General features: G+C 42.8%; 1 protein-coding gene across 1 annotated transcript in view; it reads left to right on the forward strand.

Annotated features, from left to right (window-relative positions):
• The window catches only part of LOC124795202 (inhibitory POU protein-like), a 467081-nt gene that overhangs the window by 417192 nt on the left and 29772 nt on the right, over positions 1-20117 (forward strand). The window contains exon 4 of the mRNA XM_047259108.1: positions 13722-13901. Within this exon, the coding sequence (XP_047115064.1) occupies positions 13722-13901 (180 nt within the window). The remainder of the gene's footprint in view (positions 1-13721; positions 13902-20117) is intronic.

Genomic DNA, 20117 nt, shown 5'->3' on the forward strand with positions numbered 1-20117 from the left:
GTGTACTTTGAACTGTATGAGTTTATGAGTTTACATAATTAATTATATATATATATATATATATATATATATATATATATATATATATATATATATATCCAATGGGGTACAATGCTGGTGCACGCACAAGTGTTTCGGAGCACACTGGTCATGAGACATAGCTGAACTTGGATTTCCGCAGCAGGCGACCCCTACGTGTTCCCATGTTGAGATAACACCATCGACAATTTCGACTGTACTGGGCTCGGGACCATCTGGATTCGACCGTGGATCATTGGCAACGTATCGGCTCTTCGGATGAATTATGTTTCTTCCTACACCAGGTCGATGATCATCTCCACAATCACCACAAACGCCGTCATCGAAGCGAACGGTGTCTCCAAACATGCATAGCGCCATGGGCACACACTGGTGTGAGTAGTATTATGTTATGGAAAACAGTCTCCTGCTTTTGCATGATACCTATGTCAGTAGTCGAAGACATCATTTCAGCTGCGGACCATTTGCCTGCGCCCATCCTTGATGACTTTCCTGGTGGCGGTGCCATCTTTCAGCAGTGTAATTGTCCAGAATCGTGCTACAGTTGTTGAAGAGCATGGTAGTGAAATTACGTTTATATCTTGGCCACCAAATTCGCCTGATGTGAATGAGATGTAAGCCTTCTGGGTAGCTACCGGGTGCTATCACCACGTACGCAAATGCCACATACCTCCAAACACGCACCAACAAATTGTAGAGTCGATGATACGCAGAATAAGTGCTGTATTGCGCTCAAAAAATGGACCGACAAGTCATGATGCCTTGGCTCGTCAGTATATCGGCCGTAATATTAGAGCAAATGAAAAATAAAACTTAAAGTGTGATGAAACAACTGGAAACAATTATGAGTTGTTAAAAAATTAACAGGTGCTACGAAAATACTCAAATATAGAACGTATTAACAGTTCACCAGTTAATTTTTTAAAATAAATGTCAATGTCGTGTGACGGGGGCCTCCCGTTGGGTAGACCGTTCACCGGATGCAAGTCTTTCGATTTGGTGCCATTTCGGCGACTTGCGCTTCGATGGGGATGAAATAATAATGATTACAATAACACAACACACAGTCCCTGAGCGGAGAAAACCTCAGACCCAGCCGGGAATCGAACCCGGGCTCTTACGATTGACAGTAACTCATAATTATATTTAATTGTTTCGTTCTTTTGTACCACCACATTTAAAATTTTCTTTGTCTTTTCCTTTAGTTTACTGTTATATAGCTATTGATTTCGGTAACTAACCATTTTACTATGTTTTAAGTGTTTACTATCGCAGCTGTCAAGCCATTGCATAATCAGATGACGTCACTCAGGAGAGCTATACACTGTCCAGTCACATTAATGTGACCAACAGTCAAAAGCCCCAATAACCATCTTTAGCAGCGCGGACCGTTGAGCAGGAAAAGACTGAGACTCGGACCCACGCCGATTCGAGTGTCGTGGCGAGATGCACTAGCTTTCTCGGTTGACGGTACATGGCCCGAAGAGCCCGATCGAATTAGTCCCACAGACTGTCGATTTCGCTTATTTCAGGGGAGTTTGCTTGCCATGGGAACACGGTAAACTCACCCTGGTGTTGTTCGGACCACGCACGGCCACTGCGACCTGTGTGACACGATGCGTTTCTCTGAAACTTCCTCTACAGTAGGTCCCGAGTTCGAGTGTCGGTCCGGCACACAGTTTTAATCTGCCAGGAAGTTTCATATCAGCGCACACTCCGCTGCAGAGTGAAAATCTCATTCTCGATGCATTTCCCTGTTTGTAGATGCCATCGTGACGATGAAAAAGGAACTGCATATAAGGGTGGACATGGTCTCCAAAGATATATGCATACTTGTATTGATCCGTTGTGCCTTCCTGAATGACGAGATCACCCAGGGAATGCCCGATCTGGACCCACCCGACGACTGTTGCTGGGTGTTTGCTTTCAGAGGTTTCACGCCGAAGGAGCATAAATTCAAGTGGTTCAAATGGCTCTAAGCACTATGGGACTTAACGTCTGTCATCAGTTCCCTAGACTTAGAACTAATTAAGCCTAACTAACCTAAGGACATCACACACATCCATGCCTGAGGCAGGATTCGAACCTGCGACCGTAGCAGCAGCACGGTTCCAGACTGAAGCGCCTAGAACCGCTCGGCCATTGCGGCGGGCGAAGGAGCGTGAAATGTAATTCATCTGAGAAGACCAACTTTCGTCACTCAGTGGACGTCCATTTGCGATACTGATGTGCAAATTTCAGCCTTCGTCAGAGATGGACAGCAGTAAGCAGGGGTGTACGAACCGAGTTACCTGTTACTGAGGACCATCCGCAGCAACGCTCGGTTTTTGAGGAGCCCTTTAGTTCATCTGGGCGGTCAGTTGCTCAACAGTTCCACCTCTATTCGCCCGTACACATCTACCCAGCCGTCGTTCACCACTGACATCTATGACCCGTGGAGTACCACAGTTTCCTCGGCGCTGGTTTTGCATAACGCCATGTTACCATGCACGGTCTACTACGCTGGCAAGCTATCACTTCACAAAAACTTGGCTTTTTAGGAAATGCTTCCATCCTTGTGCAGAAAACTAATGATCAGCCCTTTGGGCTTCACATAAATCGGTCCGTTCCCGCATTATAACAACGAGTGCACTGTTTTCCGCGTCCTGCAGACACACTTTATATACCCTCCACTGCTAGTGCTGCCACCTACCGTTTTTGAGTGGTCACTACACTTTGATGTTGAACATAGACGATGATGTCTACAGTGTGACAGACCGTGTAGCTTGTAAACTACATGCAACTATTGGTTAGGATTTTCGTCCTGGTGTAGCTAACTTGACCTGAAGTATGCACAGGAAATGAAAGATAGTTTCTTAACTAACACGTCAGAAGACCAGTGGATTTCGATAAATGTAATTTGAAAGTATCCACTGTAATGGCCGCAGGACCACAATAATTTGCGGAATACAAACATTCCACTCAAACGGAATCTTGCAGCTGAAGGGCATTTTTCGCTATATTCAGTGTCGTATAACCTGTAAAAATATCTGTATATAAAATTTTTTGCGTTCTTTCTGTGTACTCTATCTACTGGTCTACCGATCAGGTGTGCTGTAATTGTCCATCATGTGACTTTTATATCTTTTATTTCTTCAAGTGTATAGTTCTCCAGAGACATCCCCGTTTGTTTTACAAAAAGTGGTTCAAATGGCTCTGAGCACTAAGGGACTTAACTTCTGAGGTCATCAGTCCCCTAGAACTTAGAACTACTTAAACCTAACTAACCTAAGGACATCACACACATCCATACCCGAGGCAGGATTCGAACCTGCGACCGTAGCGGTCGCGCAGTTCGAGACTGTAGTGCCTAGAACCGCTCGGCCATCCCGGCTGGCGTTTGTTTTTATGTCTGAGAAGTTGTACAGCTCTTATGGCGACTGATCTTTGTGAGAGTGTGGTAGATCTGCATGCGCCGCAGCAAAGCATGCGTTGAGACTGGCGGACGTCAATTTGAACTATTACTATGTGCTATATTGTTGTTATGCGATGTATGCTTTGTATGTTCATAACACAGTAAAATTGCAGTCCCGACTATTGGTTGCCCGATCTTAACATAATCGGTTGTGGACCCAACATCACCAGTTCCAATTTCATCCAAAAGGTATGAGGTACCCTGTATGTTAGTGTACTTCGATCAGCTACTACGAAGTTTACCCCGTTGGTGCTAGTTCCTTCAAAATTTTCATCCCGGCATGAGAACACTTTTCTCAAAATGAACCAAATCATCTGGAAGATATTTGCCATTTATTGAGATGATAATCACAATATAGTGGTTTCGAGTCGTCGTTGCTCATCCTAAGTGGTAATGTTATTGTTGTGTTCGTCAGCCCAGTGACTGGTTTGATGCAGCTCTCCGCACTAATCTAGGCTGAGCAAGCCTCTTTATATTTAAATAACTACTACAGCCTGCATCCATTTCAACCTGGTTTCCCTGTACAATTTTTTACTCAGCTCACTTCCCTCTGTTACTAACGTGTGGATTCTGTCTTTTACAACAGTACGAAGTCTTGTTTGGACCAGACCTACTACAATTTTTTAAAGCATCTTCAGTGGTCAGTTCTTTAACTTGTGCATTAATGCCAGGCGTTCTAATACACACAGATGAACGCCCGTGTATAGAAGAAAGCACGGAAATAACAGGAACGAAAAATAACAATAACTGAGGGTGCTTTAAATAAAGAGAAAGCGTCAGGTCCAAATAATACTTTGCTGTATATAGCAGCATAAAACGAAATAATCCCATGTTATTTGGAATATCGTTAAATGCAGAAAGCTTAACTTTAAAATTCAACACCTCAAAGCTTGATCAGTGTTTACTATAATAGGCGGAAAACCCCATCTGTAGCTGAAAATGTAACTTTACCAACAATAAATATTTAGTACTATTTTTTGTCTGCGTATTTCTGCAATTATTGCATTTCATATTATCACTACCACCCGAATTATTGATTTTTTTTTTCACTTATAAACTCCCGTACTTTTGATATTCCGAAAGCACGAACATTTCACGACGAGAAGACGGAATAAGTTTAGTTCTCAATTTCCTGAAAACATGCATTTACCATATGTACGTCACGTGTTAGGTGTAGGTTACATTTCCCCATGCAAGGAGCGACTTTCAAGTCATATTTGCCAAGGGCTGCCGGCGAATAACACGCACTGCGTATGCGAGTCGCAGTGCAGAAAGAGAGAGGGGGTGGGGGGCGATGGCGGAGGTCGAGAGAGACAGAGAAAGACGGAGGAGAAGAGACAACGCAGCGTATAAACGGCAAAAGGAGGACGACAAATGTCGGGGAAAACACGCGGACAAAACAGGAGACTCTGCGGGGACTGTTTCCCTGCAGGAGGCGGCCTAAAAGAAGGAGAGTCGGGCTCATAAATATTTTACCAGCAAACTTAGTAGTTTTGCCGGAGGGGAGCGAGGGCGCTGCGTCAAGTGGACGCCCTGCCCCTTCCCCCGCCCCCTCCCGCCTTCCGCAACCCCCTTCCCCTCCTAACCCCCTCCCCATTTATTGCGCCCCTGCGGTCGCGCTGCGCCGGGCGCATGCTGTAAACGCAGCCCCACGCAATCCGCCACCGGCTCGCGAAATTCGCTGTTTCGCAGACCAGCTTCACTCTTTTTTCCTGAAGAGGACCGACGGTGTCGAAATGTTCCGAAACAACATGGTACGCGGTGGCGCAACAGTTTCTGTCACTATATGTTGTACGTATATACTCTGTTAGTTACTACACTGTACATGGCTGGGAGTACTTCGTGCCAGTACTAGTGATTTTGTGTCCTATCCCATGTCGGGGTATTGACCAAGGCAAAAATGAAGGGAATGGAGCAGAACAACAATGAATTTGGGGTAATACAGAGAAGAAACACATGGATTAGTAATAAATAAATAAATAACTGTTGTAATATTAACTATCAGACAGAACAAAAAAGGAAAAATAAGGCTGGAAGATACACAGCTGGAGACACATCACTACAAATATCTTGGGTGCATCATGTAAGCAATGCATCTATATATGTTGGTTTTTTTTTTTTTAAATTCTCTTCTCGCTTAGCGTGTGTTTTAGATATTGTATTCAACTGCTGAGCAAAACTGACTCCTTGTTGGTCCTTTGTTACGCATGTGAATAGTGTCGTGAAACACTACTGAAATCTTAATGAAATGCTGAATTTGAAATAATGAAAACAAGTCTAATTAAATGCCAAAAAAAAAACCAACTACATCCTCACAGAAAATTATTTTATTGACACTCGATGCTGAAGTACATTATAAAAGTTACGTAATATGAAGTGCAGTACCTGACTTGAAATATCCACAAAATAAAATATTGCTAAACACGATAGAAAATAACTGTTTCAGACAACCTACACTGTTAACTGTAAAATAATCTGCTTACTTAGCACAACACCTGGATATTCTCACTACGTACTGTTTACCCACAAGAATGCAAAGTAGGGTCTGCCCTGAAATAAAAGTAACTTACTTCTCACCCAGCGTGCTGTTTTATGGCTGGTGTACTGCACTTCTGGAAAGTAAATTGGGATCAGTAAACGCAGCAGTTAAACAAAAATGATCCACTCTAAATTTTTCTTTGCTCTTCAGAAATAGTTCTCGTGTCTGCGTGTGGCGTACGGCGCAATCCGCACACAACAAAACATTTTAAAATTCACTACGAATGATGGAGGTGGGTTTTACTTTATAAAAAAATCTTTGTTGAGAAAATAACTCTGATTATTGTCAAAAAAAAGACTGTACAACCTAAGAACACTCTAACAATTACGGATCTCTCTCATCACAAAAATTACAAACATTTAAACCAGTTGCGTAATTACGATGTATACGACTTTCAAGTACAACGTCTGATCTGTACAGGAATACACGTAATGGATGTATGAGTACAGGTCGTAGATGCATGGTTGACGACATATGGAAGTTTGGATCTGGCCGTGAGTCATGCACGGATAGCCAAATGGTAAGGCAAGGAATCTGAGTTCGATTCCTGGCTCGGCACAAACTTTCATGGTCGTCATTCCATTCTACAGCTGATGATAGTCCTTATTCGTAATTGAGATTTCATTTGACGAGCTGCGTAATTTGTGCCACAATGAAAACAAAGATATCAAATTTACGCAAATTATGAATATTATTACTTATCTAAGGGACAGAGATTTCCTTCAATTGATTGTTCTGACTAATAAACATTTCATTTTTGCACTCCCATGGGTTACCTTAAAATATTCCACCAAAAATCTTCTCCGTCAATACAGTCAATAAAATAGTTTTATGAACAAGTTTTCATCGTCATAATACAGTATTCTAGATAGTTTCAGATTCACAAATATCAGATCTTCTTCTCTAAAACTCAACTGCTTGCTACTATAATAATAATAATGTCGTGTGACGAGGGCCTCCCGTCGGGTAGACTGCTCGCCTGGTGCAAGTCTTTCGATTTGACGCCACTTCGGCGACTTGCGCGTCGATGGGGATGAAATGATGATGATTAGAACACAACACCCAGTCCCTGAGCGGAGAATCGAACCCGGGCCCTTTGGATTGACAGTGTGTCGCGCTGACCACTCAGCTACCGGGGGCGGACTGCTTGCTACTATGCCTGTAATAATAATGTCTCAGCGCTGCACAATTGGCTGGCGACCGAGCGCACCACAGAGTACATTAAACACAGAGTCGAGGATCTTATCCACTACTAGTGTAGCTCGCTCATGTATCCTTATCCCAGTTCAGTAAAGTTGAATTATTTACTATGGCAAAAATCATACTAAAACCATACAATCACTTCAGGCGGTAACAGGAATCAGCCTGAGATCAATAAATGAATTAAAAAACAATCACTTCAGGCGGTAACATGATTCAGCCTGAGATCAATAAATGAATTAAAACATCATCTCAGTTCTGCAATCAAGTTTGGAATATCCTCTGGAAAGAGCAAACACACTAAACTCCTCCCGAACTGGCCATAAAGGCCCAACGGTACTGACCGGCTGCCGTGTCATCCTCAGATCACAAACCAAAACATATCTTATCACCTAGTAACACATGGCGTAGAAAACGGGACAACAACTAAACAGAGCGATAGAAAACTGTAGGTCACAGAAACGAAGCTCTTACCAACCACGGTACAGAAAAATAGGAAGGCTACGATAAAAAATGAAGAAATAAGGGAAGGAGTATACATCTTTACGAAAAAATGACAAGGACTCGTTTGAGGTGATTTGCCCATGTTAAACGAATGGACGAGGGAAGGATATCAAAACAACGGCTACATTCAGACGTGATTGGTAGAAGATCGGCAGAAAGACTAAGGAAGATGGCTGCAGAGTGCTAGGTTATTGTGGCTTTTTTCGCAGCTCGTTTGTGGCAAATGGATTGTCGTATCATGCTATAACTAACCTCTCCTGTAACAGTTCAATAACCTTCAGATCAGTTGATTAGTCCTATCATGTGATGACATTCCAAATTTTACATACCTCTTCAGTATTTTCCTACAAAAAATTGAACAGATTATTTAATCAAGCTTGTTCACCGTAGATAGGATATCTTACAAAACAAACAATAACAAAATTACAGAGACAATTAAAACTATCTATTGTTATGATTTTTTCCCTTATATAACGAAATTCTGGGCATATCTATTCATATCTTTAGTGTGGCAACCCAGTCTTGTCATGAGATTCACCCATTTCGTGAGCAACGTCAACATCCACAGCTGCTATATCTGAAGTTTGTGTTTTCGAGTGAAAGACGTAATTCAAAGAGCTTTTTCTCTATACAGGTATTCTAAGGCGTTGATGAGGTTTTGTCGAGTATCTGTCACTATGGATAATTGTAGTAGATTGCAAATGATCTCAGTTTAAGAGAAATGGCGACTATTAACTATAGAGAAATGGTATCAAAGGATGAAAATAAAGTTCAGTCACAGAGCGAATCATGTATAGCACGTAACAGATATCGTGAAGCTAGACAACATGAATCTAACAACAAGCGAACTGAGAATACAACGCAGGCTTCCGTTGCGTGTCTTACAACTTACATCAGAGGCAAAAGATCACGAAATAATATTCATTTATGTCATCAACAGAACTTAACTTCCTCGGAAGATATAATTATTCCAAAAAGAACAGGTTTGATTACAACGCTATTATTTTCGATTAACGATCTCAATAGCGAACGGAGCCAGGAATAAGCGGTTTCAGGCTGAATACGCTGACTTACTGTTTTGTTCTCGGCCTTTCGAGATCCTTTTTTCGTGACAGACCACCCTAAAGAGGTTATTTAGAAACACTTGTACACGACATACATCTGCGGAGAAATCTTTTTCGTTTAATGAACTTTGCTCTTAAGTTTAGTGTCTTATCCGCGATTGTGAATTTTGTCCCTGTTCTACTTCCTTGCAAGTATTTGACTAGCTCATATAGAGTTCTTAAATAAAGAATACAAACTGTTGTCATAATAATTATCTGTATACAAGATATATGTAAAAATTTTGCTGTGTAGCCCATTGCAACATTCCGGCTGAAAGAAGGCTAGTACGACAATATCCTGACGTATGTCTAATGCAAAGACGCTTTTGCATTTTATGGTTTCCAAACTTAAATTTGATTTTAGAGCTTGGCGGAAATGTATACGAATGTGTAAAAGCGTATACGCTGCAAACAAAGCTTTATGATGCAGTGGTTAAAACGCGGGAAGTGTAATGCGGTAGCTAAAATCCACGATTTCTCTGCACCTTTTAAGCAAACACTGGCATGACCCGTTTGGGAACGAAACAGCCGACTTCCTTCTCGATCTTTCTCAATCGCTGTCTTCTGCTGCTTGTTCAAAGGCTTCGTTATTGACGGAAAGTTAAACCTTAATTTTCCTTCCATACTTTGTAGTGTTCAAAATGAGAAATCCATTGCATTGTTTAGTAAGTCAAGAGAAACAAGCGTAGCTGAGAAGAGAAGAATGAAGCACAAGGGTACATACCCAGTAGAGAATGTCGAGTTTACTCTACAGTGTTTCCGACGACGCCGAAGTACATCTCTTCTTCACCTAAGTTTGAAACTTGGTATTCCCACTCGACTTCCCACGATTTTATCCAGCCCACATTCCGGTACTACTCATACAAAATTCACCTACACCGCGAAACCACTGCGAGTAATAGGACGAAACCACGAGCTCCTAAATAATGTACTAAGGGGGACAGATGCCAATGTAACCTCATATATTTCTGTCGGATTCTCCTGTGAACGGATGCAATGGTCGCCACGGTTGTCGCATTTGGGGTCGGAGTAACCAAACAAGATGTCCGGAATTTTCCGTTATTCATCCTAAATGCGCTTGTAGTGGGCGCTTAATTGTAAGAACAATAGGTTTTTAATTTAAGGGAAAACCGGCACATACTCCAGCTGTTCCTGTACTAACAAATTAAAGTACTTTACAGCTTCATTGTTTCCCAACAGAACAGTCTGCTAACTCATCCAATTTGTGTATTTAACTCCGTAACACCAGATCTCACATTGAAGTTTTTTGTGGAACCACGTGTAGGTCGGTGACTGCTAGATGTAACTTAATATAAGCGATTAGATTTCGGTATATACATTTAACTTGGCGTATACTGTGGCAACTGCAAGGGTTTGGAATATATTTGCGCTTATTGACATCCGCACAACGACGCCACTGTTTGTGATGTTGCCAACAGGTACGGGATCAACGAGGATGGGTTCGCATGTTCTTCTTGGATGAGAGCAGATTCAGTCTGAGTCAAGGTTCTGGACGTGCCCTCACATGGCGACAGCTGGGAACACAAAACGCACCCAGGAACATTGTCAAACGTGACCGTTTTGGTGGTCCAGGTGTTCTGGCGTGTAGAGGCACAATGTTGCATGGGCGTACTGACCCCCGGGTATGCGAACACAGTGTTCTTACCGGTCAACGTATTGTGACAATATGCTCTTTTCTCCTCTGCGTCTCTTCAGAGGTGAATTTAGCCATGATATCATCTTAGGGATGACAATGCACCTCACGGATCGAACACCATAGGTGGAGGACTTCTTGGAATTAGAGGATATTCGGCAAATTTACTGCCCTGCCTACTCCCCCGACTTAAATCTGCCGACGATCACGTATGGGATATGTTGTGGAGATGTATTCCAATATGTCCACAAGCATCAAAGACCACCCACAGTTGCCAGTGACGCTGGTGGTGGAATGGAGTGACCTACCGCAAGAACTCCATACTTATCTGCTGGCCACCATGAGAGGACGTTGCAGAAGAAGCATTTCCGTCCGTGGCGATCACACATCCCATTAAGAATCACGTCCCGCTCTTTGCATTGTTGATGGGACCATTATAAATCAGAAAATCTTCAGTGTACTTTCTGTCTTTGAATAAAAGAGCCATTTCTGTTCGTCTCTTTGCGTATTTCTTTCATTTACGTTCTGTACCATACCGTTGTTGTTCTTTGTGTGTATCGTCCAAGTTTTACCGAGCCATGCCACTTGGCAGTGACACATCATGCGGAAGTTACTTTCGTCCTTAAGTTTTGGCCACCAGTGTATAAATATACAGGTGTCCCAAATTAAAGCAACAAACGGGAATTTTTCAAGGTTGCGTTTATTTTGCCACAAAACAGTATAAACAGGTGATAATAAAGTAGAAGTAATCTAAAGAATACAGAACATAGACAACTGCAACATTCATAACGGTAGACTTTTTTTCCAACTTAACGGATTTGCACACACATTCCGGTAACTGGTTAATGTGCTCAGTGTAGCCACCTCTGGTAGCAGTACACACCTGACAACGACGGTGTTTACTGTGAATGTTGTCATAAATCTCATGTTGACGGAATAAGGCCCATTCTTCCTGCAGAGCTGCTCACAAGTCTTGGAGAGTAACGGGGAAGGCGAACTCTAGTTTGCGGTTTATTGGTAGAATCCTGAAGCGATGCAGTCCCTCAACAAAGGAAATTGCTTACGATACGTTAGTTCGTCCAGTATTATTGTTCGTCTGCATGGGACCCTTACCAGTTGGGTCTGATTCAAGAGACTGAGAAGGTGCAAAGAAGAGCGGCAAGATTCGTGACTAGTACATTTAGCCATGGCGAGAGCGTTACAAATCTTATAGAAAGTTTGAAGTTGGACACACTTTCAGATAGACGACGCGCTAAACGGAAGGGGCTGCTCACTAAATTCCGAAATCCGATCTTCGCCGAGGATATAGAGCACATATTATTGCCACCAACTTTCAAATCGCGAAATGATCACCATTCAAAAATAAGGGAAATTAGAGCTCGTACTGAGACGTTCAAACAGTCGTTTTTCCCTCACGTGACCCGCGACTGGAACAGAGGGGGGAGGGGGGGGGGGGAATATGACGTTGGCACGAATTGTGCTCTCCACCATACACCACTTGGTGGCTAGCGGAGTATATATGTAGACGTAGATATAAAGTGGCTGATGGATGCTGACGTGATACAGCCCGTCTCCCTAGTGCATACCAGACATGCTCCAGGGAGTCAAATCGGGTGAGGGAGCAGGCTACGCCACGAGTGCAATATTTTCCGTTTCCAAGAAAACATCAACCACCCATGTTCTATGAGGTCGAGCATTATCGTCAATCTGCACGAAGTGTGAGCTCACAGCACCTCGTAACATCCACGCACCAGATCCCAAGATCAGGTCACGATATCTGACAGCAGTTAAACCTTGCCGATTCACCCTTACAATTTCATGAAGAGGTGTTCGAGTGGTCGACATAATCCCTGCCGTTAGAGCTCCTCCCCGATATCGGTCTCTTTCTACAACGTTTGGGTACCGAAATCGTATTCCCTCCAGATGTCAAACCGCCGAGAATCACTCTCCAGACCAAATCGGGACTCATCAGTGAAAAGAACATTGGCCCACTCTTCGACCGTCCTGGTGGCATGTTGACGACCCCACTCTAGACGTTCCCTTCTGTGAAGACGCGCAGAGGTACACATACGGAAGGTCTCTGACATTAAAGACCACTCTGCCAAAGCCTCCTGTACACTGATTCGATACATCACGTGTAGTGGATGCTGCGAGGTCAGAAGTCAGTTGCTGTGCAATACTAAGGCGGTGCCCTCGTGCCCTTAAAGCCAAATAACGGTCCTCTCATTCTGATGTCACACGTGTTTAGCTATGCCCTGGTACTCGGGACAGAGTTTCGGTCCATCAGGCCACCTAAGTTTCTGACTGTCCTGCTTCAATTCTTCGTATGGCTCTCCAATACAGAGAGTCTGGTAGGCGCCTTCTCTACATCTACATCTACATCTACATCTACATCTACATCTACATCCATACTCCGCAAGCCACCTGACGGTGTGTGGCGGAGGGTACCTGGAGTACCTCTACCGGTTCTCCCTTCCATTCCAGTCTTGTATTGTTCGTGGAAAGAAAGATTGTCGATATGCCTCTGTGTGGGCTCTAATCTCTCTTATTTTATCCTCATGGTCTCTTCGCGAGATATACGTAGGAGTGGGCAATATACTGCTTGACTCCTCGGAGAAGGTATGTTTTCGAAGCTTCAACAAAAGCCCATACCGAGCTACTGAGCGTCTCTCTTGCAGAGTCTTCCACCGGAGTTTATCATCTCCGTAATGCTTTCACGATTACTAAACGATCCTGTAACAAAGCGCGCTGCTCTCCATTGGATCTTCTCTATCTCTTTTATCAACCCTGTCTCGCACGGATCCCACACCGGACTACGTGGACAATCACAGGCAATTGGTGACAGTAGGTACAGGTGTGTACTGCCACGAAAAGTGATCTTCCAACACGACAACACTCGTCCCCATGCCTCTGTGCCATACTGCTCCATCTATGACTGTCTACATAGCGATTGTGGATGTGAGACTAGACGGCAAATACCCGTTTGGTAGGTGCCCTGACGTCATCGTCGGCGTGTTTTCTCGTTGACCTCGACGCCATCTTCCGCGCAGAACACGGTCATACGGACATCTGTTGACATTTTGTATGATTATGTCGTTAACTAGAAACAGGACGGGGAAATAGCGGTTTGTTGCTTTATTTTTGGACATCAGTGTATGCAGGCCTGTGTTGCTAACAAGTGAGTGATGACGTGTGAGCTGACGGTGTGCGCGTGTTTCGGTGTTGCAGGGCGACCTGTTCAGCGGGCTGAACGACGGCCTGCTGAGCCGCGCGGAGGCGCTGGCGGCGGTGGACATGGGCAAGCACCAGGCGAGCGCCACGCCGGGGCTGCCGCAGCTCAAGCACGACGTCATGTACCACCACGGCATGCCCGCGCCGCACCCCGCGCCAGGCGCCCGGCCGCACCAGGTAGCCCAGCCCACACTCCCGGCGTCACCCCACCACAGGCCAAGTCGCCACCCTGACAACGTCTCCAAGCATTAACAACACAGAACTCATTGCAAATCCAATTAACCTGCAAATAACCCCCCACCCTTCCCAATTCTCAGTGTAATATGAAGGGCGTTGCATGTTGATTTACTCTTTATTTTGTACCGTCATTAACAGTGTGCCATTTGACTCATCATAACAGTTGGCAGTAAGTAGTGCGTTGGTCTGACCGTAGGTGGCAGGACAGGCACTAGAAGTGTAATCCCTGCACAGTAAAACCCACGTCACCAACTGTCATTACGTGAGCGGACAACACGGAGTGTGATCATCGAAAAGGGCCCTGGACGACGTGGTTTCTATGAAAGGAAAGTGTAAACTCTGTGAGTAGTCACAGGCGACTGGTGCCAATATGTACAGGTGTGTACTACCACGAAAAGTGGTCTTCCAATATGACAACACTCGTCCCCATGACTCTGTCCTAACAGGCCGCGGAAGACCCAACGCCACCGACCGACCGCCGTGACATCGTCAGCCGATAGGTCTCACTGGATGAGGATATGGAGGGGCATAAGATCAACACACCCCTCTCCCAGGAGTTGTCAGTTTTCGTGACCACAGCCGCTACTTCTCAATCAAGTACCTTCTCAAGCTGCCTCGCAAAAGTTGAGGGCACCCCGCTTATCAGCATCGCTCGGCAGAACCGGTCGATCACCTATCCAAGTGCAATGATTATAAATAACCCTCCTCGATTGCAAATACAAACCGGATGTTGACCTAGGTTTCGGCGCGAATAACCACGCCTTCTTCGGAACACACTAAAACTAGAAACTGCCTAAAGAGGCATAGTCCAACATTAATACAGAACGCTCAAAAGGGCAAAAGACTCTCATAAAAGTGCTGGCCAAGCCCAAGAGCACTTACCTTCGGTGATCTGACTTGATCCAGTGTTACAGCTGTGGCAAGTCCGTTGGCTCTCGTCCCCATACGAGTCGGCAAAACACGGTTGCTATCGATGAAATAGTATTTGAGGTACTGTCACGCCATCTGTATTCTCCTGACTTGCGAATTCGGGGATATGAAGAAACCTCTGCGCGGACATCACTTCGCAGACTTCCAGGAACTGCGAGTAGCTGTCCGGTAGTGCGTGCGACAGACTCCAGAGGGGTTGGAGGAGGGTCTACATAACTTAAAAGAGCTAAGTGAGGAGAGTACGGTGAGTGTGACAGTATCTGGAACCCCATTTCAGTGATGGTAGCCTTGGTGTTTCGACTCGTATGGGGACGAGCACTTTCCGTAGTGCTGCGCTCTCTCCACACACCAATAGGCTGCGAATATCCGCAGTGTTCACACCCTCCTTTCACAGAAACCACGGTGTGCAGCGTCGTTCCTGACCATCACACTCCATATTGCCCGCTCACGTTAAGACATCAGTCTGGAAAATGGGCTGTACTGTGCAGGGATTACACTTCTAGTGAGTATCCTGCAGCCTATGGTCATACCGAAGTACTGCATAGCTGCAACTGCAACGATGAGTCAAATGGTGCACCGTGAACTATGGGAAACAGTGAAGTGTGAAGCAATATGGTGCGTCCCTTGTACTTGTAGCTAATCCGACACTATTCTTTACTGCTCTCTACTTTTCTTTTGATTTATTTGGCCTTTAGTATTTAGGAAGCTAAAACGAAATTAACTGTCATACAGCACAAAACACATATTAGTGACATAATATGAGAACATACAAATACATTGATTCATTGATCATCTTGTGAACGTTGCAGTTCTTCCTATTTCGTGCTTGCTAAGAAAATTGGAAAGGAATTCCACCTTATGTATGACACCTCTGCAGTTTTGTTTCCATTCAGATGTGTTTCAGTACTTCTTGTGCTATCTTCAGTAGGTTTATTTGTTTGTTTTTCTTCTATAAAGCGTTATTATCATGATTCATAATGGGTCCGGTCGGAGATTCATAGTAAACAGAAAAACAAAATAACGTTTTGCTGGTTACAGATGACAAGCTGCAGATTGCGTAGTAGATTTAGAGCTACTAGCATAAACATCGGTAGCTTCATGTGAGGTATGTAAACAAAGGCATACATCCACTTTATTTCCAAATGTACTGCAAAACTAAGAAATTTAGGTATATCGTAGATAAACAACATAGAATGCTTCAACACAGTGATACATGCCTCAGTTGTGTATGTATCCTAAACAATGTAAATTATTTGACAATAATCGCACATTTTACACATGTAAATATTTTTATCAAAAATTTCTTTAAAGATAACATGTAACAACAATTTTGCAAAAGGAAAATATACAAATAAACCTACTGAAGATAGCACAAAACATTCTGGAACGCGTCTGTGTGAAAACAAAATTACAAAAAAGTCTTGCATAAGGCGGAATTCCTCTCCAAATTGATTGAGTGATTGACATATAGGTAAAATGCTGAACAACAGGTTTCCTTAATTTAAAGGGAAAGAAAGAGGGACAACACAACAATGTTAACGACTAATAATGCTTTCGCAGCACAAATATAAATGAAAAGTGAAAATGTCAAACATTCTAAGTGCCAAATCACACATTTGTCTGGATAATCAAAAAAAGAAAGTAGAATGTATTTTCATACCACAGAAAAATGTTGTTTACCACGTCACTGAAAACTGTAATGAGGTAAATTAGAAGATAAATAACTGATTGATTCTAAGTGCCAATAAGAACGTTTTTCTTTCAGGTACCATTAATACTGAGGCACTGCGTTTTATATGCGATAGTACAAGTTCAGAAATACAGCAGTAATATTAGTAGGACTTAAGTCAACAAATACATTTTCTCATAACTTTTAAATCTTTTACTCGAGTGTAACAAAATGAAATTTAGGACAACATCTCTCAACTTTCACTTCTGTTTCTTACAACTACCTGAGCTATTGACGGAGAAATGACAACATCCTCCATATGTTCTTCTCTTTTGCAACGGATAAACGTCGCTGGTCTTTCAGATGAAGTACCGTATTCCATACAGCAGCCATGTTTTTTCTTCTTTTGAATACATAGATTTTTTTGTTCTTCTGTTTCAGAGTACCAATTTTAATAGCTATTTGGTCCATGCCTTTTTGGGTTCAGTGCCACACTCGAAATCTACCATTAGCTCTTACTGACTGAAATTGGGACTCATCTGACCATGCCAGAGTTTTCCAATAGTCTAAAGCCCAACCTCGGGTAGCCCAGACAACGTATGTAAAGTGCTACAAGATGTTTGAAATTCTGTCAAAAATAGGAGTAACTTACACGTAAAGGCAAGTAATATGCAATATGTACATGAGCCAAAATGGAACAATAACATTCGAAGACGAAGAACGATGTGCTCAGATTAAATAGGATGGAAGACAGGGATGCAGTCTTTCGCCCGTATTGTTCAATCTACATATCGAAGAAACAATGGCAGAATTAAAACGAAGGTTAAAAAGAGGGACTCAATTCAGGGTGAAAGGATATCAATGATAAGATTCGCTGATGACATTTGTATCCTGAATGAAAGTGAAGAAGAATTGCATCTGCTGTTGAATGGGACGATCAGCCTAATGAGTAACAGAATATGGACTGAGTGTAAATCTAAGAAAGACGACAGAACGAGTAATAAGAAGTAGCAGAAATAAGAACACAGATGAACTTAACGTCCAAATTGGTAATCACAAAGTAGAAGAAGTTAAGGAATTCTGCTACCCTGGAAAGAAATTAACCAATGACGAACGGAGCAAGGAGGACATCAAAATCAGACTTGCATAGACAAAGAGAACATTCCTGGTAAAAAGAAGTCCGCTGGTATCAAACATAGTCCTTAATTCGAGATCAAAATTTCTGAGAATGCACATTTAGGGCAAGGGATTGTGCGTAATTGAATCGAGGACTGTGGGAAAATCGGAGCATAAGACAATGGAAACGTGTGAGACGTGGTGTTACGGAAGAATGTTGAAAATTAGCTGTGCTGATAATGGGAGGACTGCGGATGCAGAATCGGCGAAGAGAGGAACGTACTGAAAGCACTGACAAGAGGAAGGGACAAGATGACAGGAAAAATGTTATTTCTTGACGCGATAATTTACCAACAGCCTTATGTTTATGTATACAGAAATTTATTTGGTGAACTTCTTATGTGGTACCAGTTTCGGCATTATACTGATGCCATCTTCAGGCCCCACACGTCATAGTCGTAAAATCGCTATACATGGAAGCAGCCATATAACTGGATGCGTGAATGAAATCGTCATGCAACTGCTCTTGGTGGCTAGGCGACGCAGATTGCTCAAGTACATGCCAGCCGTTGTCCCATGGCCCATAATGGACCAACGAAGATGGTAAATTGTTAAGGGGGCCGACTTGGAGCAGGAGAGGCACCACAGGACATTTTAATTTCCACTGTCTGTACTTTTACAAGTAAATTCATAAAACTTTGTCAGAATGACCAGGAAGGATTCAGGATTCACACACGTAGAAGCGGAAGTTCAAACACATAACAAAATAATTTTGTTTTACATGTGAAATTTCATCATTTTTTCACTTACTATTGGCTGCATTTGTTGCTATAGGTACACTTTTCTTCATAAGTAAGAGAGACTGTTCTATGAATTTTGCACAGCATACAAACCATACTTACAGGTTTCTGAACCTCTAGAACCTATTTAATTTATGAAAAAATTAATGAGCTGTTACGTTCTAAACATTATGTTTAGAAAAAAATCAAATTTTGTAGTTAATTATCTCAATTTATACCACAGTTTTTAATAGATTTGGAAATTTCTAGAGTGTCATACACCTGTAAGTACGGTTTGTATGCTGTGCAAAATTCAAAGAATCTCTCTTACTTGTGAAGAAAAATGTACCTATAGCAAAAAATGCAGCCAACAGTAAGTGGAAAAATGATGAAATTTCATATCTTAAAAAAATTTATTTTATTATGTTTTTGCACTTCCACTGCTATGAGTGTGAATCCTGAATCCTTCCTGGCCATGCTGACAAAGTTTTATGAATTTATTTGTAAAAGTATAGACAGTAGAAAATAAAGTGTCCTGTGGTGCCTCTCTTGCTCCAAGTCGGCCCGTTTGACGTCCTACCCCTCTTAAGTCATCAGGTAATAACAGGTAATAACCTCCATGCTATTAAAAAAGGGGTGTGCAACCTTTTAGCGTATCTGGGGGACAATGAGAGAGGACAAGTACTTTTGGGTGGCACACTAAGAATAACCACTGCTGAAAAAAAAAGAGAGGGCGGGAGCTTCGTAGTAAAAGTATTCAGTTTATTACAAGCACACGTAAACATTTTTTTTTCCACCGATCGTATGATAGATGCTCACTTCTTACAAGGGAACCTCCCCATCGCACCCTCCTCAGATTTAGTTATAAGTTGGCACAGTGGATAGGCCTTGAAAAACTGAACACAGATCAATAGAGAAAACAGGAAGAAATAAGCAAAATATACAAACTTAGTAGTCCATGGGCAACATAGGCAACATCAAGGACGATGTGAGCACAGGAGCGCCGTGGTCTCGTGGTTAGCGTGAGCAGCTGCTGAACGAGAGGTCCTTGGTTCAAGTCTTCCCTCGAATGAAAAGTTCAATTTTGTATTTTCAGACAGTTATCAGAGTTCAGGCACTCACACATTATCAACTTCGCTCCCCAAAATTCCAGGACATGTTCAGATTTGCTTGGACATATGAAGGATTTGACGGTCTACATAAGGAAAAGTTTGAAAACGTTAAAAACATATGTTTTGACAGAGCACAGAGAAAACTGTGCGACTGTGAAACTGTTGCATTCATTTGTTGCCTTTTATGTGACACTCTTATGTGTTCATCACTTTTTTGGAAGTGATTATCACATCCACAAGAAAACTTAAATCGGGCAAGGTAGAAGAATCTTTTTACCCATTCGTCAAGTGTGCAAGTTGAGTGGGTCGACAGCATATTCCTGTCATGTGACGGACATGCCGTCACCAGTGTCGTATAGAATATATCAGACGTGTTTTCCTGCGGAGGAATCGGTTGACCTATGACCTTGCGATCAAATGTTTCCGGTTCGCATTGGAGAGGCACGTCTTTTCGTCTACCAATCGCACGGCTTTGCGGTGCGGTCGCAACACACAGACACTAATCTTATTACAGTGAACAGAGACGTCAATGAACGAACGGACAGATAAT

Source organism: Schistocerca piceifrons, chromosome 4 (assembly GCF_021461385.2).
Source record: "Schistocerca piceifrons isolate TAMUIC-IGC-003096 chromosome 4, iqSchPice1.1, whole genome shotgun sequence".
Lineage (NCBI taxonomy): Eukaryota > Metazoa > Arthropoda > Insecta > Orthoptera > Acrididae > Schistocerca > Schistocerca piceifrons.